Source organism: Schistocerca piceifrons, chromosome 9, assembly GCF_021461385.2.
Source record: "Schistocerca piceifrons isolate TAMUIC-IGC-003096 chromosome 9, iqSchPice1.1, whole genome shotgun sequence".
Lineage (NCBI taxonomy): Eukaryota > Metazoa > Arthropoda > Insecta > Orthoptera > Acrididae > Schistocerca > Schistocerca piceifrons.
This window is the reverse complement of record NC_060146.1, coordinates 43,746,786-43,774,538: the sequence shown is the minus strand read 5'-3', so window position 1 is coordinate 43,774,538 and position 27,753 is coordinate 43,746,786. Positions and strand designations below refer to the sequence as shown.

Here is a 27,753-nt window from a genome sequence, read left to right as displayed (position 1 = left end):
TGTTTCACCTTTCTTATATATAAGAGGCACCTGCTCTTTTTTGCAGTCACTTAGGACTTTGCACTGTGTGTGAGATTTGCAATAAAGCCAGCTATGTAAGGGACAAGGCCATAGAGTACTCTCTGTAAAACCAAACTGGGTTGCCATCAGGATCTGCCAACATCTTTGTTTTCACCCCTTTCAGATTCCTCTCTGTGCCAGTGATGCCTATTACTATGTCCCCCGTCTGTGCCAATGGTTAAACAACCCTCCTTTGTTAATGATTTCTTAAATGCAAAATTTAAAACTTCTTCTTTCATTTTGCTGTCTTCCATTGTCACACCAGACTGGTCAGTGAGTGACTGGATAGAAGCCTTTGACTTGCTGAATGATCTTACATAGGAATAGAATTTCCTTGGTTTCTCAGCAAGATCTTTCGTTAAGCTATGATGGTGGTGACTGTTGTATGCTTCACACACGAATATTTTTACATAAGTGCAAATTTCTAACTTTTTCCTTTGTCATTTGTGTGTTCTTTATTCAATGGTGAATGCAACAGTCCCTGTTTCCTCGGCATTTTATGAGTTTTGTTATTAAACTATCATGGGTCTTTTCCATCCTTAATCCACTTACTTGGCACATACGTTTTCAGAGTGTGATTTATAATACATTTAAATGTTGCCCAGAATTCTCTTCAGCCATCATATTAGAACTAAATGATGACCATTTATTTTCTAAGTGGGATGCTCTTCCTAGAAAAATTACTCTCCTATCCTTCTTCATTTGTTTATTAACTTAAGAACTATTGTTACTCTGATGGCATCATGATCTCTGTCTCTATACTGACACTGTCAATAATGTCTAAAATATTTCCATTGCACGTGAGCTACAGAACTAGCTGCTCAAGACAGATAAGTTAAAACTAATCTTTAACATGGTGGAACTGCGTGCCCACAAAATGTCACGCCACCTGTAACTGGCTCTATAAAGGTTCAGTACTATACATTTCTTCATCAGTGGCACGGGAGTTGTCCAGCCATGTGGTGACACTCTAGCAACCAGAATCGAGCAAGACCGGAGTGTACACGCCGATGGGTTGACAGCGCTAGGGGGAAATCGGCAGTACAAAGCAGACACACACAACAGGAACAGCACAGACCACACAGTGAAATACCAGGATCAGAGAGCAAAACCAAATCGGATACCAAGACATAGCAACTGTCAGTGAACAGAGCAACAATGAATAGGTAAACGATCATTAGCAGTGTCAGAACATGACTGCGGTCTGAGCCCCTGTGCTGCTATCTTTTTGGGTCCACCGTGAGTACAAATAGGCTGGCATGGTGGATGTGACCCACGCATGGTGCTGTGGCAGTGACAGCAGTGCTCACAGATTATAGGGGCATTGCCTAGTGGCTGTTGTCTACATCCATGCCTTCTGGCGGACTGTTGAAGTTGGCAGACTGGGAGGGATACCAGATCCCTTCTCCACTGAAATGGGTGCATAAGGACAATGTTTTGGGAGGTCAACAGGTGGTGTCCCATCAGTGAAAGCTACCAGATGGTCAAATGAAGGTGGAATATCAGACATTGGGCTGGGGAACTGCAATGTGGGGGATGACCCCATACTAGACGGAGACTGTGGTGATGTCTCAGCCTCGATCTCCATGCCCAATGGAGCTGCTGACCATGCCCTGAGCACAAATAGTACTCATGAGGTGGAGAGATGTGTGAGGGCAGGGACTCCAACTCAGAGCGATCCACCACTGGAGAAGTAGGCTGGAGGCTGGGAAGGAGTTGGTTCATGTGCCAATGCTCCAAACCTCTCGGGGTATCAACCATCGTAAGGCACCACCCGTGAGTGGCCACTTCTGTACCCGACATCTATGAGGGTTTTGCCCCATAAGAACATGCCCAAACAGTGGAACTTGGAAGGTTTTTTTTCAGCATGGCTGGAGTTCTGTGGGTTGGAGTGCCAGGAGATGGAGGAGGGCACATAGCTGCCGAGTATGGAGGAGTTCTGCTGGCCTGCGCTCATGGACAGGGCTGGACCTGTAGGTGCTCAGGAACATAAAGAGTGCCATTCTCATGGTAGATGCACCCATGGCCTTCAATATTTGTTGCTTAAATGTGTTCATCATCCACTCCACTTTGTCATTAGAGGAGGGATGAAAAGGAGAACTACACAGGTGTTTGATGCTATTGGCAGTGCAGAACAATTCAAAGGCTGTAGCCATGAATTGGGGCCCATTGCCAGTTACAGTGGTGTGGGGAAAGCACATCAGTGGTGAGAATATGCAGAAGGGCATTGAGTGTGGCAGCTGTAGTGGCAGATGCCATGCTGGCTGCTTAGTGGTAGTTTGGATAAGTGTCAATGACAATAAGCCACATAGAGCCAAAGAAGGAGCCAGTAAAGAGGAGATAAATGCAGTACCAAGTTCAATGGTGAGTAGGCCAGGTGGTGAAAGACAGAGGTGGAGCAGCCTGATGATAAGCACTTGCAGCATATCAGTGCACCATAGCCCCCATGTCCTTGTTCAGTCCTGGCCCATAAACATGTCCCCTGGCAAGGGCTTTCAATCATGACATACCCCAATGCCTGCGATGGAGGAGTTCAGAGAAATGAGTGCATAAAACAGTTGGGATGACAACACAGTGGGTACCTGCCTCCACATCCAGCAGGAGCGCATTGGAGATGATGGACAAATGATAATAGAGGTGAGCCCAGGGCAGGAGCTCGGGGTCAGCTGACTTCAAAAACTAAGTGGGCCCCTCTATGGAGTACACAGTGTATGACATGCCAAAAGATAAGACAGCAGTGTGTGTCCTTCGCAAAGTGAGTAACGGTAATGGGAAACTCATTCGAGATGTGTTGTCACTCCATATCGAAGTGAAAACAGGAAACCTCCAGTTGGTCAAATGTGCATCGGGTCCTGCGGATAAATGTGAGAGGGAATTTGCATTTGCACGTTGTGCAGTAGGCTTGTACTTGATGGTGTAATTGTGGGAGCTAAAGAAAAAAGCCCAGTGCTGGGGCCTTTGAGCCATCCACTCTAGAAGCTAAGAATATGGTCCAAAGAGTGCTATTAGTGGTGTATGGTCTGTAATGAGGGTAAACTGGGTCCCAAATAGATACACATGGAATTTCTTCACAACAAAGATGATTGCCATTGCCTCTTTCATGATCTGGGAGTAATTGCATTGGGCAGGCTTCATCATTTTGGATGCATAGGCGATCAGTTGCTCCACACCATCATCATTATGGTGTGCCACCACTGTTCCAATGCCATAGAGAGAAGCATCTGGTGCCAAAACAATGAGGATGGTGATGATGGGGGAAAGGGAGCTAGGCAGGCTGCAGAATGTAACATGTGCTTCAGGTGTGTGAAGGCCTGCCCACTGAAACAGAATGCTTTCCTTCCACAACTGGTTGAAGGGGTGCATAGTGTGTGCAGCCTGAAGAAGGAACGTAAAATAATAATTCACTTTCTCCAAGAAAGTCTGCAACTCCTGGAGGGTTTGGGTACATGGGGGAGAGTCAGTAGTGGAAACATTACTGCCAGAGGGTAGAAACCTGTCTTTGTTGAGCAAGAGTCCTAGATAGAGGCCCTGCACCACACAGCATAGTAAAGAGGATACATCGGTTACACAGGTGGTCTTAGTGTGTGGTACCCATAACAATTAAGTCATCAAGGTAACTGATACAAACTGTGATGGACATTGTTAACTGTTCCAGGTATCTCTGGAAGATTGCTGGAATAGAAGAAATCCCTAAAGCCAAAAGCTTGTCTTTGTATAAGCCGAAAGGCATGTTGATGACAACAATGCATTATTATTCCTCATCTAGTGGAATCTGTAAATACACATCAGCAAGGTCTAGTTTAGAAAATTTGCCTCCAACAAGCGTTGAGAGGAGATACTCTTGATGCGGTATGGGTTAGGTTTCCACCTGAGCTAGTGCACTGATTGTCAACTTAAAATCTCCACAAAGCTGGAGGGAGCCATTTGGCTTCTGGATCATGACCAGGGATGTAGCACAAGCACTAATGTTGACTGTTGTGAAGGCGATGGAGCTAGAGTTCATGCACCCTCCTGTGATGCAAATTAGGAGTCTGGTTTGACTACCTGATGCCTGACAGCAGACAGTTCAGAAATGTTCATCCATTCCACAAGTGCAGTGTGCCCAGTGATGATGGAAGTTGGCATGTTGGAGTATCAAAAACAGTCAGGACAAGAAGTCATACCCTGCTGTTTGCACCAGTCCAGCTGGACTGGCTGTTAAGACATCATTGACACATCCAAAAGTGATGAAACATGATGCTGCCATTGGGAAAAAGACTTCCGAGAATTCCGTCACGGTGGTGGTGGTGGTGGTGGTGGTTGAACTGCTGCAACCTGGAGGTAAGCCATTAGATGTTCATTTGCTGCCTGTGCAATCTCAAAACAGTGCATGATTTTCAGTATGTCATCTGAGGAAGGATTGTCCAGCTTGAGGGCTGTAGTGTGAACTTCTCGATTGGGATCTAATTGGACATTACATCACAAATCAGGGAATTGGCAAGTGATGTTTTGCAAGACAGATTGGCACAGGTGAAATCACAAAAATGACTCAGACCTGGCAAATCCATCAACCGTGAGTGATAAGACTGGCTCGAAGGCTTGTGGTACTGATGGAATTTGAGGCACAATCTGAAAACTTGGAACCATTGTGAATAATAGTGTGACAGCAATGAACACATTTCCTGGGAAGTGAGTGCAACTGGGTTTGAGAGAGGAGCCAATTTCTTAATTAAAGAAAAGGTCTCTGACAAAGCCCAAGAATGGAAGAATGACCGTTGGAGAATGTCATCAGAAACCCAAAAAGCAGCAAAGTGCTGTTTCAGCCACTACAAATATTAGTCCCAATCTCCCTTTGTATCATTAAATGGTGGAAATGTGGATGGACAGGACTCTCTTTGGGAGGTGACCACAGTCTGGATGGGTTATGAGTCTTGTACCTTTAATCATTTGGACAGAAGCTGAATTTACTGATGCAAAAGGTCTGTTTGCTGCTAGGACTGCTGTTGCAATTGCTGTTGCTGTTGTTGTCGTTGCTGTTGCTGCCCCGTGAGGTGTACCAGTTCTGTGTCCATAATGCACTGTTAACCTTTCATCCTGTTACCAATTCTAGTAACTGGAATCGAGAGAGACCGGAGTGCTCTGGTCAACAGCATCAACGGGAAATTGCTGGTACAATGCAGACGCACACAACAGGGATGACTGACAACACAGACCACATGGTGAAATACCAAGACCAGAGAGCAAAACTAAATCAGATACCAAGACATAGCAACTATCAGAGACCAGAGCAACAGTGAATATATAAACAATCATGAGCGCTGTCGGAACATGACTGCGGTCGGAGCCTCTGCTAGCTTTATAGGACCGCTGTGAGCACCGATAGACCAGCACAGCGGACATGGCCCATGCATAGTGCTGTAGTGATGTCAGTGGCACTTGTAGATTATAGGGACATGGCCTATTGGCTGTCATCTACATCCATGCCTTCTTGCAGGCTGTCAAAATTGTTGGACCGGGATAACAGACACCCAGTATGGTTGACTCTCAAATTTAATTGGTTATAAATGAAACCTAACATTGCTTTTATTCTACAGCTGTGAACATTAATTGCATTGTTTACAGTAAATTAATGTTTAAACTCGACAGTATATTGACTGCACATTACGTCAGTGTTATTGTTGTTTATTTTGGAGGCTACTTTCAAACTTGCTTTATTGAGCTCTTTAATTTGTTTGTGATGTTTTCTTCATTAGAGGCAGACAGTACAGCATCAGATGAAATGTAACTACAAATAGCTATGACCAGTCACTTTTGAAATATTACTGTATTTTTAAAAACTAGTTCTTGAGCTTTTTCAGGCCCATCTTCACATGTAGGATGTGGAAGTACACATAATCCTACTAGTAGCATGATGCTTGACACCGAGTTGCTTCACTGTGAAAGCAAAATAGGAAGTACTTTATTGTACTGCTGTATGTGGTAGTTGTTTGATAGTTGAATATGTTTACTTACTGTAACAGCATGGCAGAAATGGTGTTGACATCCAATTGGCAACTTCTTTTACTATTGCCTCTACTTTGCAGGTCTTCATGCCCATTGTATTTCTTCTCCAAAATTCATCCCAAAATGGATTTTTCATCCCTCTACTGGTATCTTTCTCAGGAATCATTTGGTGTCACTCAGTGGCTGAAGACCAAAACGCGTCAACCTCACTTCCACTTATAAAAGGATGTTTTCCCCACTGTTTTGATGAGGAATTTTGCCAATAACATTTCCTGAGTAAGATCACAGCAGAAGGGTCAAAATGTCATGTTTTGGAGAATGTGTTTGAAGAAGATTTACCTCTTCCTTTTTCCACTTGACTGCAACCTGTCACTGGCCTATCAACTGAAAGTGGCTATTCAAGGAATCTGTAGTTCAACTCCAATAATTTTCCTTTTGCAAAAGCATATTTGTATTCAGGTCTGTTGTCTTCATTTTGGTGTTTCTTTTTCTTTTCAATTTTTCTCACTTACGAACTACATTTCTTTTTGAATTTAAAGGTTATTAGTATTTCTTTTTGAATTTAAAAGTTATTAGTATTTTGCATTTCTGCTGGTGCTGTTGGAGACTACAGCCATGCTGTAGAATATTCACAGCACTGGTAGATACAGTTGGTCTACTCACACTCTGTTGTAGAAGGAGCTAATTAAATAAATATTAGTTTACATTTTGTAACAAATTAAAGTGACATTTTGTATTTATTACATTTAATTAAGATCTCTCTTACTCTCCCTCTCTCTTGATCTCACTCCTTTTTTACTTTTATGTTTTTTTTGCAGTATTGGAATTTGTAATGTGTCCTGAATTTTGGTCTAAAAAATATGGCCACCTTCAGTCAGCTTCAATCTGTTATCTGTAAGCCACAAGCTAATATTATCCAGTTCCTGTTACCTAAGACATTGCATCCCAAATCTTTCAAAATGACCCTAGTCTCAACTGCAAGTAGAAAATGATTTGAATCACATGCATTGTTCAGTGGGGGGTCATTGACACATATTAAGAAAAACAGTGGACCCAGAACAGAATCTGGTGGTATCATCTGCTTTACAGTACCTCAGTCAGATTCAAAACTGTTCTGTATTTGTCAACACTGGTGGTCTACATTTCTAGATATGAAGTGAACCACAGTTCAGGTATTTCTCTATTCTATAAAGTTCTAACAACTGCCAAAACATAGCATGCTAGACTCAATCAAACAGTAATCTTGGCTCATAAGCTTTTAAAATATCTACTTTCTTGCATGTGCCAACAAAGTTTTATTTAACTTGCCAGCTGTTGACTGTTGTTATTTTAATCTAGTTGTTTATGAACAGCTTCTGAAACAATGCTACTTAAGGAAGTATCACTGCTTTTCTGGCAGACTTATGTTCACAAATGGAATACAGATACTGTTATTATTCTCAGGCATAATAAGTGTATGATATCTCTACAGTGCAACTGCTCATCATATACAGCTACTAACTCTAATAAAGGTAGTTGTTAAGAGAACCATTATATATGCTAGTGTAATAGAATATCTTAGGCACACAGAGAAGTTAAGGAGCAATGATGCTATGTAGAGTGAGAAGGGATCCAGAGTCCCTGCTGGAGGACAACAACAAATACAATAATAACAAAAGTTTAGAATAAAAGTGTTGCAGGTAGAAGGATTACAAGAAACAGGGAACAGGAAAGCTGGCTCATACAATATGAGATATGTTGAACACCATAACCTCCTCCATGTGAATGAACATCATTTCAGGAAACAATGGTCATTTGAAACCCAACTTACACTTCTCTCAAATGGCATACTGAAAACCATTTATCACGGCAGTAAGGTGACTCCTGGAAAGCATTTGGCTCTGTAGTGCCCCAACACTTAACTAATAAAACTGTAACGATATGGGGTATGAAACAAAATTTGTGACTAGATTGGGGATTTCTTGCTGTAGAGGATGCTCCATGTTACCTTGGATGCAGAGTCACCAAAAGGTGTAAAAGCATATGAAATGTATTCACACTTCAGAAAGCAAACAACCATCAGCTGTATAAGGGGATGACAATAATGAAAATTTGTACCAGACCAGGACTCAAACCATATTAGCAGTCACCTTTAATTTTGTATCTGCACACAACTCGTGGCCAGACCCAATCTTCTGTATGACACCATTCCTGCATTACAACCTGTACTCGTAGCCACATTATGTAATTCCCATGCAGGTGAGGATATTTTAATTGAAAGTTGCTGCCTGGTAGCTGCAATGTTAAGCAGAATTGTGCAATGTTGCTCCAGACATGCATGCATGTCTGAAGGAACATTGCATTGTTCTTCTCAGCACCTCAGGCACTGCAGTGTTGTATTGGTGTAAATGTAAAATTAGTTTGAAGTGTACCCTATGCAAGTAAATTAGGATCCATGCTGTTCAGCTTGTGTGTTAGTTACCCGGCAGGCAGTATTAATAGTAACTTAAGACTTTTGTAGAACATACAGTTATCTGTAAGGAAGAGCTGCCTGAAAAAATGTTCCATTCGTATTCAGTTAGATCTTAATAAGGTTACATAGGGTGCAAAGACTGACAAGTGGCTTTAAATGCTCAGAAATTTAAAACTCTGCAGTCCACAAAAGCAGCAGTTTTAATTAGACATTCTTGGAATAAGTCAGCTCACACAAATACCTGGGAATATCAGTACGTGAGTATGCGAAGCAGGTTAAGCCCATAGGCTCAGTTATAAGTAAAACAAGTCATAGACTTTAATTTAATGGGATAGATAATTGGATAATTTTGTCAATAATTGATTGTTTTCATTGTTATATTAAGTCACAGACTTTGGATCATTAGTAAGATACTGAAAGAAATGCTGTCAGTCTACAAAGTAGATAGGTTACAAAGCTCTTATGTGACCTGTACAAGAATACTGTTCAGGTGTGTGAGACCTATACCAGAACTAACAAATAATACTGAAAGTATAGAAAGAATGGCAGCCTATATGGGTTGTTAGACTTATGAAAGAGTGTCAGAGAAATGCTGAAAAACCGGAAGTGGTAGATCTTTGAAGATAGATGCCAATTACCCCAACAAAATTTACTTTCAAAGATTCAAGTGTATGTATCAGTTCAGTATGGGCTGTGAAGACAAGATCGTAGCACACCACAAGGCATCTGAGTCATTTTTCCCAACTCCATATATTAATGGAAACCAGAGAAATCCTAACACATGGGAGAATGGGAAGTACACTCTGTCATGCACTCCACTGTAGCTTTCAGAGTGTGGATATGGAGGTAGATGCAGGTTAGAAATGTTCTTCAGGCTATCTATAAATTTGTTTGAGATTCTATCTCTATACACTGGTAATTAAAATTTATTTCAGACCTGCAAACTCCCTCCACAGAGTATACATTGCAGTATAGAGCCAGTGGTTCATTCTTATTTCTTCTTTAATTGGATTTATCTAGAGGTGCCTTAACAAAAAAGTACACATTCAGGAACCAGCTTCTAAAAAAATATGTACTTATTGCTCATCAGCATTTTACTCTTTCTTATCTGCTTCTCTCTCCATCTTTTGCATGTGTGTTGAACGTCACTCACTTAACATTTTGCTCCTGTGTCCAATTACTTCTTTACATTTTATTTTGTACCTACCTTTTCATAATCTTTTTGTCATATGTCTGTCACATACAGCTTCTATTTCCAATTAGAACTTGTGAACAGCATCGCTTGATTTCTTTATTAAAATTTCTGGATTTTAACCAACTGACTGCCACCTGCTTCTTATCAGATAACTTCATGTTAATGCTTTCTAAATTCATTTTCAAGCAACAATAGAGAATGATTTAAATTGTGGATCTATGTCAGACCTCCATTCATCAACAGATGCGCATAAAGAAGTTTGATGCGAAGGAAGAACAGGGCTCGCCATAGCTTGGCCCTGAGGTATAGCGTAGATGCACTTAGTACAGAACCTAAGGATAGTGATACATCTACATCTACATTTATACTCCGCAAGCCACCAAACGGTGTGTGGCGGAGGGCACTTTACGTGCCACTGTCATTACCTCCCTTTCCTGTTCCAGTCGCGTATGGTTCGCGGGAAGAACGACTGTCTGAAAGCCTCCGTGCACGCTCTAATCTCTCTAATTTTACATTCGTGATCTCCTCGGGGGGTATAAGTAGGGGGAAGCAATATATTCGATACCTCATCCAGAAACGCACCCTCTCGAAACCTGGCGAGCAAGCTACACCGCGATGCAGAGCGCCTCTCTTACAGAGTCTGCCACTTGAGTTTATTAAACATCTCCGTAACGCTATCACGGTTACCAAATAACCCTGTGACAAAACGCGCCGCTCTTCTTTGGATCTTCTCTATCTCCTCCGTCAGACCGATCTGGTATGGATCCCACACTGATGAGCAATACTCAAGTATAGGTCGAACGAGTGTTTTGTAAGCCACCTCCTTTGTTGATGGACTACATTTTCTAAGCACTCTCCCAATGAATCTCAACCTGGTACCCGCCTTACCAACAATTAATTTTATATGATTTTATATGATCATTCCACTTCAAATCGTTCCGCAAATGCACGAAATGTGATGTGTGGTTTCAAAACCCAAATTCTGCTATCTCAGCAGATATCTATACTGAGAAGATATGGTTACTAACACTGACACCAGTTAGCACACTAAGCAGCAGATACAGAAATGCATATCCACCTCCTCACATTATTTGATTTCAAAAGCTAGTAAAATAAAGAATGAGAGAGATATTTGTCCATGCCCAGACTCTTACTGTGGGCATCTGTTGTAAGATGATACGCTTACTGTTGCTCTGGAATATTACCTAAGTGATGGCAAAGATTTCAGCCGGTGAAGTCCTAACCAGACTGATGTTCTCTCTTTTAGTGAAAATAACGAACAAGTTAAAAAGGTAAAAAGATATATGACAAGATCAATAATAGAAGCATATCTCCTAATAAAAAAGGCAAACCTGGATTTAAAAACTGGTCTCACAAAATTCTACTCCTTATTACCAAATTGGGTAAAATACCAGCCAGTGAAGGAAGTATGCAGATGTATTTGCTGCACAAATTTTAAGCTTGTTTGTTACACCATAAACAGCATCACAGGAAAGAAGTGTGCAGAGCCGGACCTGATACTTTTGTGTATATGTCAAGAACCACAAGATAAATATTGGTTGCAAGGGTGGGCAATGTGACCTGGTGCTGAAGTGATGACTGTCAAAGCATTACACCTTAAGGATATTGACAATGACGTAACCTTTGCATTGTGGGATGGAGGAAAGTTGGTGAAAAAGGCAGTAGAGCCAGAGAAGTTTGTTACAGAGGTTAGACAATGGGTCATGAAAGGAATAGCTCAGCATCATATCTGGAGGATTCAGAGACGTCACAGCAGAATTAAAATTGGGCACATCCCAAAATACTGGTACATTTGTTCTTCATTTCGATTTTGCTGTGAACTGGTCTTTTGCTTTGTAGAATGAAATTCAAAGTCACCATTGGCATACATCACAGGTATCCATATTCACACGTGTTGCTCACTTCCTTGGAACATCACACTGTTTTGCTATTGTCTGTGATGATCTCATTCATGACAGTACACATGCATGCTATGCTGTCAGCATTATAATTGATGACATAGCATCTAGAGGTCATGCATTTCCTAAACATGTGTGTGTGACTGATGGTGCGGCACCTCATTTTAAAAGCCACTTACAGCTTTATGTGCTTGGTGAACACTGCAGTACAGGAATTAAGACAAAGAAATGGATATTTTCAGCAACAGGTCATGGAAAAAGTGCATGTGATTGGGTAATAGATCTCTGCAAAAATCTTGCAACAAGAATTAATTTCCAGAATGAAGCTGTTGATGCTATAAGAGATGCTGCTGGATTTGTACACACCATATCAATATTAGTAACAAACATGAAACTCTTAATTCTAAATGAAAGTACATTAAAGTAATTCTGTTTAAATAAGATGGAAGAGTGGTCTTTTACGAAGCCTGTGGTAGGAATTCAATCAAGTCGCTACTGAGTTGCATCTCAGAGTGGCATATATATTGCAAGAACAGTTCTCCCAGAAGTGCAGCCTGTTACTGTGTGTGAAATGCAGGGATCACAGTACACATTAAAAGACTTTTTAGTGAGCCACATCACTTCTTGTGTATGATAATCAGTGGTGGGTGGGATATATAATAAGTCTCTCTCATGAGCTGTGAGATACAACTGTCTCCTTGATGACACATCAAGGTCCTGCTAATGCTTTCAAATGGCCATTACCAAAATATTACTATGCAGTTCCCATTTCCCAAGTACTGCTCTTGTTGGATCATCCTTGTCTGTGTGCAAATTCAACTCAGCTATACAAGTTCAATGAGAAGCAGATGAAAACAACAAATGAACACTTCTCAACAGTGCAGTGTCAATTGTTACATTGCAGGCAATTTTAATTCACAGTAAGTCATGGATAAGTAAAATCATGACTGAAGACAACAGTAATTTGTGAATAATATTGTAAAAAGAAAAATGGGTATAAGTATTCTGTATCTCATTTTTGTTATAAAAGGTTTTTGAACAAAATTATGAAATGTCTGCCCTTCACTTATAATGTTGCAAAGTAATTATTATGATTCAGAAATACAGTTTTGGATGGCATTTACTTAAAATCAGTGATCAGTTTAAGTATTTAAGCATCAGTGATGTTTTGACCTTAAGATTAGAGCTATGTCTATCTAAGAAATTTCCCACATTTTGTACTGATGAGTACTGTCCACTCTGATTGTACATTCCCTAAGAATCATGAAATTTTTAGAACATTTAGGATGGAGGTTTTGGAGAAAATAATTTCTGAATAACCAAACAATTTCAGATTCTTTCATCTTTAAGCACAAACATTTTGGCAATTTAAGATTTTCGTGCATTAATGTCATAGCTGACAGTTAGCAGTCCTTCCACTTTATCATTTCTCAAGACAGTTAACATTCTGTGACTATTCATATTTTCAAACCATAATTTTGAAATTAACAAAAAGTTACAAATTTTCATAGTTTATTTTTCCAAAAAAAGAAAAGAAAAGAATGAAAAAAAAGGTGAGAAGTGTGTGTGTATTAATCATGTCTCATAGTATTGGGAACAAAGCATTTATTGAAAATAAATTCAGATCGCTATCATTATGGTTTATTTATTTACTTACTTACTTAATCCATGTCACTATGGGCCTCTGAGGACCTTGGCCTCCTCAATCACAGATTTCCAATTGCCTCGCCCTTCAGCATGCCTGCACCACCTCCTCACTCCCACTGCTCTCAGGTCGGCTTCCACATCTTCCACGGGGTCGTCCTCTCCTCCTCCTACCACCAGGATGTCCCATCATCATCATCTTCTTCGGGAGCCTGTCATACGCTGAACATGTCCTAACCATTTTAGCCTTCCCATTTTGATTAGCTTACCAAATCAGGTTCTTTCTACAGAGCCCTTATTTCTTCATTAGTCCTAATTCTCCATATCTCAAGTTCTTTTATAGGACCAAAAATCTTCTTCAGCACTTTCCTTTCCCATATTTTTAGCTTCTTCTCCAAAGCCTCTGTCAGCACAAATGCCTCACTGCCATATATAAGAACTGGTTTGATCACTGTTTTGTAAAGTGTCAGCTTTAGTTTCCTACTTCAGACACTTTTGAGCATGGTATATAGTGCTCTATATGATCTGTTGGCAGCCTTTCTTTGGTTTGTTATATCTTCCTTCACTTTGGTTTCTTACGTTACTACTCAGCCAAGATAAATGAAGCTATCTACTCTTTCAAAGTTGTACCCTTCTAACTGAAGATCATCTGTGTTCTTTCTAACTATCTGTTACCATATACTTAGATTTTGTCTCACTTATTTCTAAACAAAGGTTCCTGGCAGCGGCTTCAAACTCTTTGGAGACTGACGTGTGTGCCTTCGTACTTCTAGCACTTATTACTACATCAGCTGCATAGGCTAAGATTTGCAGAAGTTTATTGTAAATATTACCTTTTGGGTTTGTGGTTACTGATCTTACTGCATTCTCTAGCACAGGTTGAATAGTGCTGCGGCTAATGGGCCTCCCTGTCTTAGGCCTCCTCCTGTTGGGAATGATCTCGACAGACATCCCTGAACTTTAACGTGGCTTTTGCTGTTTTCCAGGGTCATCTCAGTTAATTTTATTAGCTTCTTAGGAAAATTGAATGCCTGCATTGTTTCCCACAGTCCTGATCTTTTAACTCTGTTATAGGCCTGTTTAAAGTCTATAAAGAGATGTTCTAACCTTATGTTATATTCGTAAGTCTTCTCCAGCATCATACGTACAGTAAAGATATGGTCACTTGTAGACCTCCCAGATCTAAAACGTGCCTGGTACTTTCCTAGAACCTTTCCTGCTCTCTTACTTACTCTCCTTGTTATAGCCATAGAAACGATTTTGTAGAAGATATTAAGCAGAGATACTCCTCGGTAGTTCTTACACTGCATGCACGATCCTTTCTTATGTATAGGGGCAGATGGTTGCTAATGTCCAGTCCTCTGGCATTTTCTCTATTTCCCAGGCAATTGTAATTATTTTATGTATCCTCCATACTAATATTTCACCTCCATGTATTATCAGTTCTGCCATTACCACGTCTTGTCCAGGGGCTTTGTTATTCCATAGATGTTTCAAAATTTCTATTAGCTCTTTTATCGATGGTGGTTCTGTGTCCACTGCATCATACTCTCCATCCACCTCCTGTTGTTCTTCAGTTTCTGGTCTAGCCCCTCCATTTCTCTCTTCACTTACGATGTGTCTGTTTGACAGTAACACTTAAAAATGTTGTGCCAATGTTTCTATTATTTTTTTCCTTTCCAACTATCAAACTCCCTGTCTCATCTTTCAGCATGTCCATCCTTCTCTGGTATCCTCTCTTTATTTGTCCCATCCCATAAAAGAATTTCCTCCCCTGCTTATTTTCAAAGTTATTCTGTATTTCATCCATTCTTTCCCTTTCCTCTACTCTCTTTTTAATCCGTGCTAAATTCTTAGCTATCATTCTCTTCTCTTTAAACATAGCCACATTATTTTGTGTGGGTCTCTGTAACATTCTTTGTCTAGCTTGATTTCTGTCATCTATCACCTTCGACCTCTTCTCATCAAACCATCCATTTCTTTTCTGTTTTCCTCTTTCTCCAAGTACCTCTTGAGCTGTTGTGTTTAAAACTATCTTAGTTTGCTCCCATAGTATGTTGATATCCTATCGCTCCACCCCACTGATCTTTTGCAACTTCTCTTGCACTTTGTTCCTATACTCTTTCTTTTTCTTCTGACCTTTGAGCATCTCCACATTGTAGACCATACTTTTCTCCAATCCAGCCCTTCTGGCTTTAACTTCAATCCTTTCCTAGGTTTTGATTCTTACCAAAAGATGGTCTGAGTCAATATCCACTCCTTGGTGGCTAATCACATCCAAAATATCTGAGGCGTGCCGTCCATCTACCAGTATATGATCTATTTGATTTCTTATCAACCCGTCAGGTGATCTCCAATTCTCTTATGAATGTCTTTCTGTGGGAAACACATGCTTTTAATCACTAGTCCTTTGCTACAAACAAATTAAATGTTTCCAACCATTGTTATTTGATTCCAGATGTTTACTATAAAGACCTGCCACCTGCTGGTTCTCTTTGTCTTTACCTACTTTAGCATTACAATCCCCCAGGATAATTTTGACATCATACATTGGCAGCTTATTATACACTTGCTTCAATTTCTCATAAAATTCTTCTTTCTCTTCTTCAGCTTCATCTTCCATTGGGGCATGCACACTAATCAATGACAAGTTGGAGAATTTTCCCTTCAGCCTCAGTCAACATAATCTGGGATTTATTGTTTCATATTCCACCATGGCATGACTGGTGGACTTCTTTACCATAAAACCTGTCCCTAATCTATTTTCTTCTTCCCCACTATTGATCAAGGTTTAATGCTGAAGACCAACCACCTCTGTTTGTTTCCACCTTATCTCTTGCAATGCTGCAACATCAATTCGGTACCTCAATAATTCCTCCTCGAGCTTCCTACTGGTTCCCACCTGAAAGATACTTTTTTCATTCCATGTTCCGATATACCAAAATTGCTGCCATTTGACATGCCTCGGTTGTCGTAAGTTTGAGACAGTCTGGTTCTCGCTGTGAATTGGTTGCTGAACAACGAGTTTTTCCTGATATGGGGTTGTTAGCCCCAGGATCAACCCCCAATTGAGAGGACATGGATTTGTATCATGTTTACTCCCTCAGGGAAACTGGCTTCATCATGCCTCAAGAGCCCTCCGTGCCCAATGTTGTAGGGAATTGGAAATGACAAGGAAAAAGGATAGGATAGGACAGGAGACAGGATTGATAGGTTATTATGGGACACACTTCGTCTGGATCCTCCCCTTTTTCCTGTCCGGCATGGGTGACCCTGCTGGTAGCTACGTTACCCCGGCATAACCCTCCGCATCCAAGGCACACGAACCTCCTCACCTGCACTGATAGTGCTACATTAAGGCAGTGTCCCCTGAGGAGGGGTTTCTTTATTACAATTTCTCGATTTTCTGTTTTGTTACAACATTTTCACAAGTACAGCAGAGTCCCTGAACCCTGGTAATCTGAATGTTTGGTTAATCCAAAACTGTTTTCATACTCGCACTGCTCCCAAATCCTTGTCACAGGGATCATAACCCTGTGGAAGCCCTGGTGCAACATGTGATCAGTCCACTCACCAAGCACTTCCTGGCACAAGTTTATCCTACCCCATAAGAGCTGGGCCACCTGCGTCAGCAGCCATGTCCTGTACCATCTCTGCTGAAATCATTGCACAGCTCTTTATATTGGAATGGCTACTAATTGGCTATTTACAAGGATGAATGGTAACAGCCAAACTGTGGCCAAGAGCAAAGTGGTCTGCCCTGTGGCACAACATGCATGAGTTACCCTTACAACACATCCTCTGCTCCCAAAATTATCCCAGCTTCAAACTGCGGTAACCTACTGGTCCCTCATCATTCCACCCAACAGTTCCCACGCTATCTGTCCTATGACCTCCTCTCACTACACAATCTCTCACCCCCCATTTTGCATGCTATCTGCCAACACACTCATTGGCCCTTTCCCCTTCTCTGCTCCTCTCCTTTTCTGCTTCCTGTCCCCTGCCCCCTCCCTCACAGCCTCCCACAGCTGCTCCTGCAGCTGTCTAGACCTCACACACTGTACCAGATAACTCTCTTCTCTCGCCACACAAGAAACTGTGCTATCCCTCCCCCTTTCCCACTCCCCCTGGCTTACTGCTTTTGTCCAGTGCAACAGTTGCATTGTCGCTGTAGCAGCCAGAGATAGTGGTCATGTGTGCATGATATGTGCACGCTTGTGTTAACTGTGTGTTTTCTTTTCTGAAAAAAGCTTTGGCTGAAAGTGTAACAGTGTTTTTGTTTTGCCTGTCATTCAACTCAACATGTCATCTTTACAGTCAGTAGCAATCTATCATTTTAATGACATTGTTGATTTTCTGAGAAGGAGAAAGAAGTAGTATCCTTCTTTGTTCTACTTCCTTTTGGTGAAACTAAAGTCAGTCTCATTTGTCTTTGTATGATTGCAAAAGTTAACAATATGTTTTCATGTTAATCTGTCTCTGTCCAAGTTATTTATTTCACTCTCATTAATTTATAATCTTGCAATAATACATGTGTCACATATACTTGTCTTGTTTTTTGAACTGTATTAGGATTTAAATTTTCCAGGGCTGAAACAAGAATGCATGTAGATGCTGATATCCAGGCTGATTGTAAGTTGCATAAAAAATAGTTAAATTAATTTAATCTTGTGTGCTCTGTAAGATATAGTTTCTGGTGTGTATTTGGTGTATTAAGAGAGTAATATAATACACAAAAAATGTATTTGCAGCTGTGAATACAAGCAACCATCAACTGTATAAGGGAGTAATGACAATGAAAATTTGTGCTGGACCCAGATTTCCCACTTTGTGTGAGTGGTCATCTCAACTGCTTTGGCTAGCTATGCATAACTCATGGACAGACCCATACTTTCATATGTCCTCATTGCTACATCACAGGTTGCACTTGTGCACATATTATATAACATGCATGCATATCCAAAGAAAGATTGCTTCATTCTTCTTAACAGCACAGGCACCAATACCAGACAGCGACTTTCAATTGAAATGTCCTCTCCTATAAGGGAGGACATAGTGTGTGTACAAATACAGTTTGTAATGCAGGAATGATGATATGTGGAAGTTTGGGTCTAGCCATGAGTCACGCGTGGGTAGCCACAATGGTTAAGGTGACAGCTCGTGTAAAGTGGTAAATCTGTGTTTGAGTCCCAGAACGGCACAAATTTTCAATGTCATTATTCCTTTATACACTGCAATACTGTAAGTGTAATATAAGTTTTACTGTTTATCTTCCATGATACCCCAAATGGTGATGTCATTATCGTCAACGAATTTTTGTAAAAAATAATAGGATTGCATTAGATCTCTTGTATATAAAAATAAACAGACATAATTTGCTTAAATTTATGTAAAATATGGGCCTACAATACAACTGCATAAATTAATTGAAGTTGTGTGCAAATATAGCCTCTAAAGGACACACCTTTAAGATAAGAAATTGTTATACTTCTAATAGAATTAACAGACCTGTGAGACCTGTGTGTGTGTGTGTGTGTGTGTGTGTGTGTGTGTGTGTGTGTGTGTTGAGAGAGAGAGAGAGAGAGAGAGAGAGAGAGAGAGAGAGAGAGAGAGAGAGAGAGAGAGATACAACAAATTTAGGTCACTTACTCATTAACATTATCCGTTGTGGGCAATCCATGAGGAAGGAGGAATGCAAAGATGACAGTTTCGAGAAATATGATAGAACTGATAAAGTATCTGAACTGGTCCACTAAAATAATATCATCAAAAATTATTTTTCTGCAAGAGTGATTGATTTTTATTTGGTCCCACATGATTACATTTTGTAAAGAGTGTGTACTTCTAATGTAGGGCAGATCTTAAAATATTTAGAATACAAGTTATAATGTGATAGTAATTTTGTAGCTACATATACTCTACATTTATATTTCTTAAGAAGCCTTTAACTACTTTTTAAATCAAATGACAACAACACAGACCTAAAAGAAAACATTAGATATAATCATTTTATATTTAGCAGTATGTTTATATTCAGGTATAAATGTTATCTCCAAACACTATTTTGCACAAGTAAATACAAACAATTACTTAATGACAATAAAACATTTCCTGTTATTTACATTAACACTGCTCTACTCTGTGAATTTTTTTTTGCTCGAAATAACCCGTAAGACATTTCTCAAACTTCCTTTCAGCTTTTGTATCCCATATATCCTTAGGTAGACACTTTTACATATGTGTAGCTGACAACTATCAGTCTGTGTAGTATACTTCTCAGCCATTCTTTATTTATACATAGACTGAAACATTAATATCTTTAAATTTTGGAGGGCAGTTTTCGTGAATCTCCTTTCTGTTCAGAATGATCCTAAAATGAGAAGAGCCTTGCCCCCACCCCCAGTGATGCGACCCTCCATGCATTCCTCTCCTGTGACAACCTTTCGATTTTGGAGTAGCACTTTTTGTTGCAAGCTATGTCCTCAATTACTTGCTGGATGTATACAAATCTCTGCTGCCTTCCCCTACAGTTTTTGCATTCCACATCTCCCTCTAGTACCATGGAAGTTATTCCTTTCCCTACCAGTCTTGCTGAGAACCTCCTCATTTCTTACCTTGTCAGTTCACCAATTCAGCATCTTTGTGAAGCACCACATCTCAGATCCTTTAATTCCCTTCTGTTCCAGCTTTCCCACAGTCCATATTTCACTACCATACAATGCTCTGCTCTGAATGTACATTGTCATAAATTTATTCCTCAAATTGAAGCATATATATACTAGTAGACTACTCTTGGCTAGGAATAAAAAGTCCATTAAATGCTAATAATTGATGCTAACTAGAGAATCAGACCATTAGCAAGAGAATGTGAGAAAAATCAGACCATTAGCAAGAGAATGTGAGAAAGGGAACCAAAGGAAAACATTATTTTAGAAGGTCTGCCTGAATAAAATTTCTGTATTACATTTATTTCTACCTTGTGCCCTAGAAAGTAATGCAGAAACTATACACCATTTATGGTATGGCTGCGGAAAACTTAGTTAATAGTAAACCAACTTTTACTTTAGCTGTAATTTATGTGGGGGAGGTTTGAATAGAAGGGTGTCAAAGTCTTTGAAGATACCTCTTGAAAGCATACTGTTACAAAATCTAAATTTTTTGTTATCTTTTGTTTTAGAGTGACAGATACTTTATTGCCCACAAGGTATTTTTAGGGTGCATAAACTGTGGTGACAGTAATCAGTTGTATTTGGAATATAGTATCATAAATACACACACTTTTGAAAATAAGTGTAATAAAAAAGGAATACATCAGCAAAAATCTGTGAGGTTTGTATGTAGCTTAATAACTTGTCACACAATTCAGTTAAATGAAACTACATGGTTCCAGAGACATTTTCAAGTCTCAGGCATCTACGATGTATATATGCAGAATGAATAAACAAATGAAAATTGTTATCGAGACTGAACACACGACTCCTGCTCGTTCCTGCCTTCGTGCAAGTTTATATTCATTGATTCAGTCTGCATATATACATCATAGATGCCCGAGACTTGAAAAGGTCTCTGGAACCATATAGTTTCATGTAATTAAATCACCTACACATGGGTTTCAGGCAGGACCCCTGTTTCATTTGATTCTGAGCCTCTGCAATGCTGCTCGTGTTTAGGGGAATAGCTAGTGGGCTGAAGTAGTGTGTTTACATTTTACAGCATGTGGTTGTAGCTGTAGCGGTTATAAAGCTAAGTACTGACAAAGTTGTTTGTGCACTGTTATACAGATATTAAATTTAATAGTTTTCAGTGGTGTTTCATGCTGTTTGTGGCAAAATAATGATTTAAAAAACTTTTGTAAACGTTTGCTCGCTATGTTTTTTAGAGTTTTCTGTGCATTGAAGTTGATTAGTAAATTTTGTGCGGTAGTTTTCAGCTGATGATTCTTATTGTTTGTAGCAAAATATTTTAGTAAAATTTTCATTCACTGTTTTAACTTTGAGTGTTTCAGTGGCCACTTGAATTTTCAGGTTTAGCTAGTAAATTTTGTGAAGTTTTGTTGGTGTTGGTATTGGTTTTGGTTTAGTAGTATTAATAAAAGTTGTTGCTTTCCTAGTAGAGAGAGAATTTTGAGATCAATATTCTTAGTTCTACAAATAGTTCTACTAGTGTAACTGAACTTAGGTAACGTAGGTGCTCAGTTTCATTCAGTAATTGTAAAATTTCAGCACGAGTGACCTCTGTCATAGATTTGTGAGTAGTGGGTTATGGTGTGGGATTTGTTCAAAGTATTTTCATTGGGGGGAATGCAGTGGGGAAGCCAGTGGGCATTCTAGCGAGACCCTCTCCTGGCTATGTAGAATCTGTAATAGAAATAAGTTGATAGAGGAGCAGAAGCATAAAATCTGTGGCATTCAGGTGCAGTTACAGTACACAAAAGTGGAACTGGATGGGTTGAAGAGAGTAAATGGCGCTGGGGAATGGGAACTGGCAGTTGCCAAGAAGACAGCTAGCAGGAGGAGGTATACAGACAATTGTACTTTGCATATATACGATGTGCGATTTGACCAACTGTCAGAGTTGAGAGGAGTCTCTTGTAGCTGTAGGTGTAAGAAACGTGAAACAATCCTCAGCAGTTAGGAGGCCTAAGGCAGCTGCAAAGTCTAGCAGAAAGAAGAAGGTTCTGCTGTTAGGTAGTTCACATGGTAGAGCTGTGGGCCAGCAGTTGCAGCAAATGTTGGGGAGTGAGTACCATATCACCAGCATTGTGAAGCCTAGTGCAAGGTTGGCTCACATGCCTGACAGCATAGGGGAGTTATATAGGAATTTTACAAAGGAGGATCAGGTAGTGATAGTGGGTGGAGCAGGGAAAAGTCTTGATAGGAACAGGTAATATGATGTAGGTGGTGACCTAGTAAAGATAGATACTCAAATTGGTGGCACTAATGTGCATTTGGAGCAGCTGTTTCAGCGTCATGATCGGCCTCATCTCAATGTGGCTCTTAGGTTGTTAATATGGGGCTGGAGAAGGCACTGGTTGCAGAGGGCATGAGTCACAATCCATTGATGCCAGTTGAGTCTATCAGTAGATCGGGTTTCACTAGGCATGGCCTGCACCTCAATAGGTATGAGAAGGGGAGGCTGACAAAGCTTATAGGTGACAGTGTAGGTCATGGAAAAATTCATGTGGTAGTTGGTGTTAGAGCTGCACCTTTTTTAGATTGAAGTCAGCTGATACGAGGGGAAGGCCTCAGAGACGCCCAACCGATTCGGCTCAGATTTGGCAGGTCGCTTGTGTACAACCTAAAACGAAGGAATCTAAGATATTTTGGGTCAACACCTCCATGTTTTTGAGAAAATCACCCTAAAGGTTATGATGAGCGATTGACTCAAAATTGGCGGGATCGATAGATAATTGTAAATAGAGCATTTTTCATCATCGGGTATGGGATCCGGAAACGCATACTTTTCCAGAAATCGGGGTAAGAAACTTTTAAAACTGCCGCATTTGTACCCACATGGTTAACGCCTGTCGCCGACGGCGCCGATAGCGCAATGGCCAAGGTAACTGGCTAGGAATCGGAAAACCCGGGTTAGAATCTCGAAGAAACCTAGCGGATGTTATTCTTCTCGTTTGTATTTTTCCATATCTCAATTGATAGGGATAGGAGGGTTAACAAGGTAAGTAAATCAATAAGGAATGTTAATAATAAGGTAGGCAAACTAACTTCCCAAACACTGTGAGTTAGTAAAGTATTAAACTTTTAAGCCTTGTCACATGAAAACAACTCTGAGTAAAAGTGCTGTGACTTCCTCACAAGGGATCATAGATAGCCAACAGTGCGACACTTGTATACAGCGAGGCATGGGATAGAATGCATGTGGTGAGAGTTATGTTGTCCCGGTTGCCTCTTCGTCATATCATAGGGAAGGAACAGTGTAGCTGTCGAAAGATTGCATTCGTTAGATGCTCCTGGTGCCGTAAGTATATTTGTTTGGAATGTTTATATGACAAGTATCATCCATCTAGTTGTTCGAAGAAAAGTGAGGACACGTAACAGTAACTGGAAGAGCCATTGTAAAGTGACCTGGAGTAGCATTTTAGTTGTTTACTATCCCAAGAGGTTTGAGAAATTTATTTGCCTACCTTATTATCATTCCTTGTTGATTTACTTACGTTATTAACCCTCTTATCCCTATCAATTGAGATATTGAAGAATACAAACGAAAAGAATAACATCCACTACGTTTCTTCGAGATTCGCAACCAGTTACCTTGGCCGATGCGCTATCGGTGCTGTCGGCAAAAAGCGTTGACCATGTGGGTACAGACGCGGCAGTTGTAAAAGTGTCTTACCTTGATTTCTGGAAAAGTATGCATTTTCGGACCCCATACCTGGTGATGAAAAATGCTCTATTTACAATTATCTATTGATCCCGCCAACTTTGAGTCGATCGCTCGTCATAGCCTTTAGGGGTGATTTTCTCAAAAATGCGGGGTTGTTGACCCAAAATATCTTAGATTCCTTCGTTTTAGGTTGTACACAAGTGACCTACCAAATCTGAGCCGAATCGATTTGCCGTGTCTGAGGCCTTCCCCTTGTTAGAGGGACTTCCTTTAAAAAGATATACCTAAGGAATCACCTTCAGAGGACGTCATGTTTCCAAGTAGAGAAGGAATTAGCATATTTCATCAAAATATAAGAGGTATTAGAGACTGAAGTTAGTGAAACACATATAGATGTTGACTGAAATTATTGGTATATCAGAGCACCACTTAAATAATTTGACAATTCAGAGCCTTCCTTTACCAGGATACAGATTAGCTGTCTGTTTTTTAAGGAGTTCCTTGGGAAGTGGGGGAGTGGTCATGTATGTAAAAAAAACAGTATCCGTTAGCCCACACACATACCACGGCACTGCACTGAACAGGTATTTGAATGTTGTGTGGGGGCAGTTGAGTTTAGTGAAACTAAACTTCTAATTGTTGTTGTTTATAGAGCCCCTAACTCTGACTTCAGATCATTTCTGCTCAACCTAGAGGGGGTTCTTGATTCATTTTAAAGGAAGTACCATAAATTAGTTATATGTGGTGACTTCAGTATTACTTTTGTGTATGATTGTGCAAGAAAAAGGATGTGGGTAGATCACTTAAACTCATATGATCTGATGCAAACTGTGTTTTTTCCAGCTAGGGTGGAGGGAAGCAGTAGCATAGCCATAGACAATATTTTTATTAATTCTTCATTACTACATGGACATTCTGTTAGTAAAAGGGTGAATGGCCTTTCAGACCATGATGTACAAATTTTAATACTAAAAGGCTTTTGTTCTCAAACAAATGTCACATATAATTACAAACTATGTAGGAAAGCTAACCCCATGGCAATAGAGTTTTTTAAACCTCATCAAGGAACAAGAGTGGCAGGATGTTTATAGTGCCAATAACAGAGATGACAAATATAATGCTTTCTTTACCTCATTTCTCATGCTCTTTGAGAGTTGCTTTCCATTAGAACGTTCTAAATGGGGTATTAGCAGTAAAAGGCAGTCTGGTTGGCTGACTTTTGGGATAATGATATCACGTAGAACAAAGTGTGAATTATATCAAAATGTTAGAAGTAATCACAGTCAAGCTACAGTAGCCCATTACAAACAGTATTGTAAGGTGCTTAAAAATGTTATGAGGAAGGCAACGAGTAAGTATATGGTATGCAAATAGAAAAGCTAATTTACAGGATGAAATTAAAACCATATGGTCTGTTGTGAAGGAAGTGTTTGGCCAGGAGCACAAAGTTGACGATATAAAGTCAGTTCATAGTAAAAATATTTCTGTTACTGTTAAATCAGATATGTGTACAGTTTTTAACAATCATTTTCTGATCATTGCTGGTGAATTAAATAAAAATTTAGTTTCTACAGGGAATCATAAAACTCTCTTAGCAAATGCCTTTCTGAGACTAATGTCTGAAATATTCCTCTGTGATACTGACAAGGGGGAGATTGAGTCAATAATTAAATCACTGAAGACTTAAAGACTCTCATGGATATGATGGGGTGCCTAGCAGAGTATTAAAGTACTGTGCTGCACATGTTATCCCTGTATTTAGCCATATTTGTAATTTTTCCTTTAGGAATGGTCAGTTTCCTGAACAATTAAAGTACTCAGTAGTAAAGCCTATTTATAAAAGGGAGAAAGGGATAATGTAGACAATTTTAGACCTGTTTCTATGCCATCAGTGTTTGCTAAAGTTATTGAAATGGCTTTGTATGTAAGGATAATTGATCATTTTATATCCACAATTTGCTATCAAATGTACAGTTTGGCTTTAGAAGTCGTTTAACAACTGAAAATGCTATATTCTCTTTTCTCTGTTAGGTACTGGATGCGTTAAATAAAAGGTTTCAAACACTAGGCATATTTTTTGATTTAAGTTAGGCATTTGATTGCGTTCATCACAAAATATTGTTCCAGAAGTTGGACCATTATGGAATACGGGGAGTAGCTCACAATTGGTTCACCTCTTACTTTAACAGCAGACAGCAAAAGGTCATTATTCAAAGTGTTGAGAATGGCTGTGATGTGGGGTCTGTGTGGGGTACAGTCAAATGGGGGGTGCCCCAGGGATAAGTGTTGGGCCATTCCTGCTCCTTATTTTTTATTTAACTTGGTATTTAACTTGGTATGCCCTCTAGTATTACGGGTAATTTTAAAATATTTCTGTTTACTGATGACACTGCCTTGGTAGTAAAGGATGTTGTGTACAGCACTGGCTCAGTTTAAAATAGTGCAGTTCATGACATAAGTTCATGGCTTCTAGAAAATAAACCACCATTAAATCACAGTAAGATTAAGTTTTTACAGTTTCTAACACACAATTCAACAAAACCCGACCTTTTAATTTCACAGAATGGGCATATGATTAGTGAAACTGAACAGTTCAAATTTCTAGGTGTTCAGATAGATGGTAAACTGTTGTGGGAAGCCCACGTTCAGGATCTTGTTCAAAGACTTAATGCTGCCATTTTTACTATTCGAATGGTATCTGAAGTAAGTGATTGTTTGACATGAAAATTAGTCTGCTTTGCTTATTTTCATTTGCTTATGTTGTAAGGTATTATACGAGGGCCGTTCAGAAAGTAACCTCCGGTTGATTTAAAAAAATACACCAAGTTAAATAAAAATATTTTAATATATACATCTTACAACTACATCTTTGCACTATTTTTCTACATAGTCTCCATAGCGATTGAGGCACTTATCGTATCTCTTCACAAGCTTTGAAATTCCTTCTGCATAAAAATCACCCGCTTGTGCCTGGAGCCAGCCTGTGACCGCATCTTTGAGCTCTTCGTCGTCATCAAACCGCTGTGACCCGAGCCATTTCTTCAAATGCATGAAGAGGTGATAATCACTTGGCGCCAGGTCTGGGCTGTAAGGTGGATGGTTGATAACGTCCCACTTGAAGGACTCAAGAAGGGCCGTTGTTCTGCGAGCAGAGTGAGGACGGGCGTTATCGTGCAAAAAAACGATACCGGAAGTCAGCATACCACGGCGTTTGTTCTGTATAGCCCGTCGTAACTTTTTTATTGTTTCACAGTACACGTCTTGATTAATGGTCGTACCACGTTCCATGAATTCAACCAACAACACCCCTTTGGCATCCCAAAACACCGTTGCCATCAGTTTTCTGGCAGAAAAATCTTGCGAGGCTTTTCTTGGTTTGGTAGGCGAATTTGAATGTGCCCACATCTTTGATTGTTCTTTTGTCTCAGGGTTCACGTACTTAATCCAGGTTTCGTCACCGGTCACAATTCTGTTTAACAATGGTTCTCCTTCGTCCTCATAACGTGACAGAAAGTCTAATGCAGAGGCCATTCTTTGAGTTTTGTGGTGGTCGGTAAGAATTTTGGGCACCCATCGTGCACAGAACTTATGGTAACCCAATCTTGCTGTCACTATCTCGTACAAGAGAGTCTTAGAAATCTGTGGAAAACCAGTAGACAACTCCGACATTGAGAAACGTCGATTTTCACGAACTTTTGCATCAACTGTCTGAACGAGTTCGTCAGTCACCAATGATGGTCTACCACTCCTCTCTTCATCATGAACGTTTTCTCATCCACTTTTAAATAAACGTACCCATTCACGGACAACTCCTTCACTCATAACTCTTGGTCCGTACATGGCACAAAGCTCACGATGAATAGCTGCTGCAGAATATCCTTTGGCTGTAAAAAACCTTATGACAGCACACACTTCACATTTGGCGGGGTTTTCTATTGCAGCACACATTTCAAACTGCCACAAAAACTAAACTAGCGCAGGTACGACGTTCACTCGACCACGGCTTGATGCCGACTGACCTGTTGAGTGCGTGAATGCACAGATGGCGTCGCTACTCCCCCCACAACCCGCACTGTGACCAATCGGAGGTTACTTTCTGAACTGCCCTCGTATTTTGGAGGAAGTCTTCCCATTCAAAAAGGATATTTTTCACTCCGTAA

General features: G+C 40.0%; 1 protein-coding gene across 1 annotated transcript in view; it reads left to right on the top strand.

Moving 5' to 3' along the window:
• Positions 1 to 27,753, top strand: part of LOC124716681 — a 130,928-nt gene that overhangs the window by 37,569 nt on the left and 65,606 nt on the right. The window contains exon 4 of the mRNA XM_047243220.1: positions 17,841 to 17,884. Within this exon, the coding sequence (XP_047099176.1) occupies positions 17,841 to 17,884 (44 nt within the window). The remainder of the gene's footprint in view (positions 1 to 17,840; positions 17,885 to 27,753) is intronic.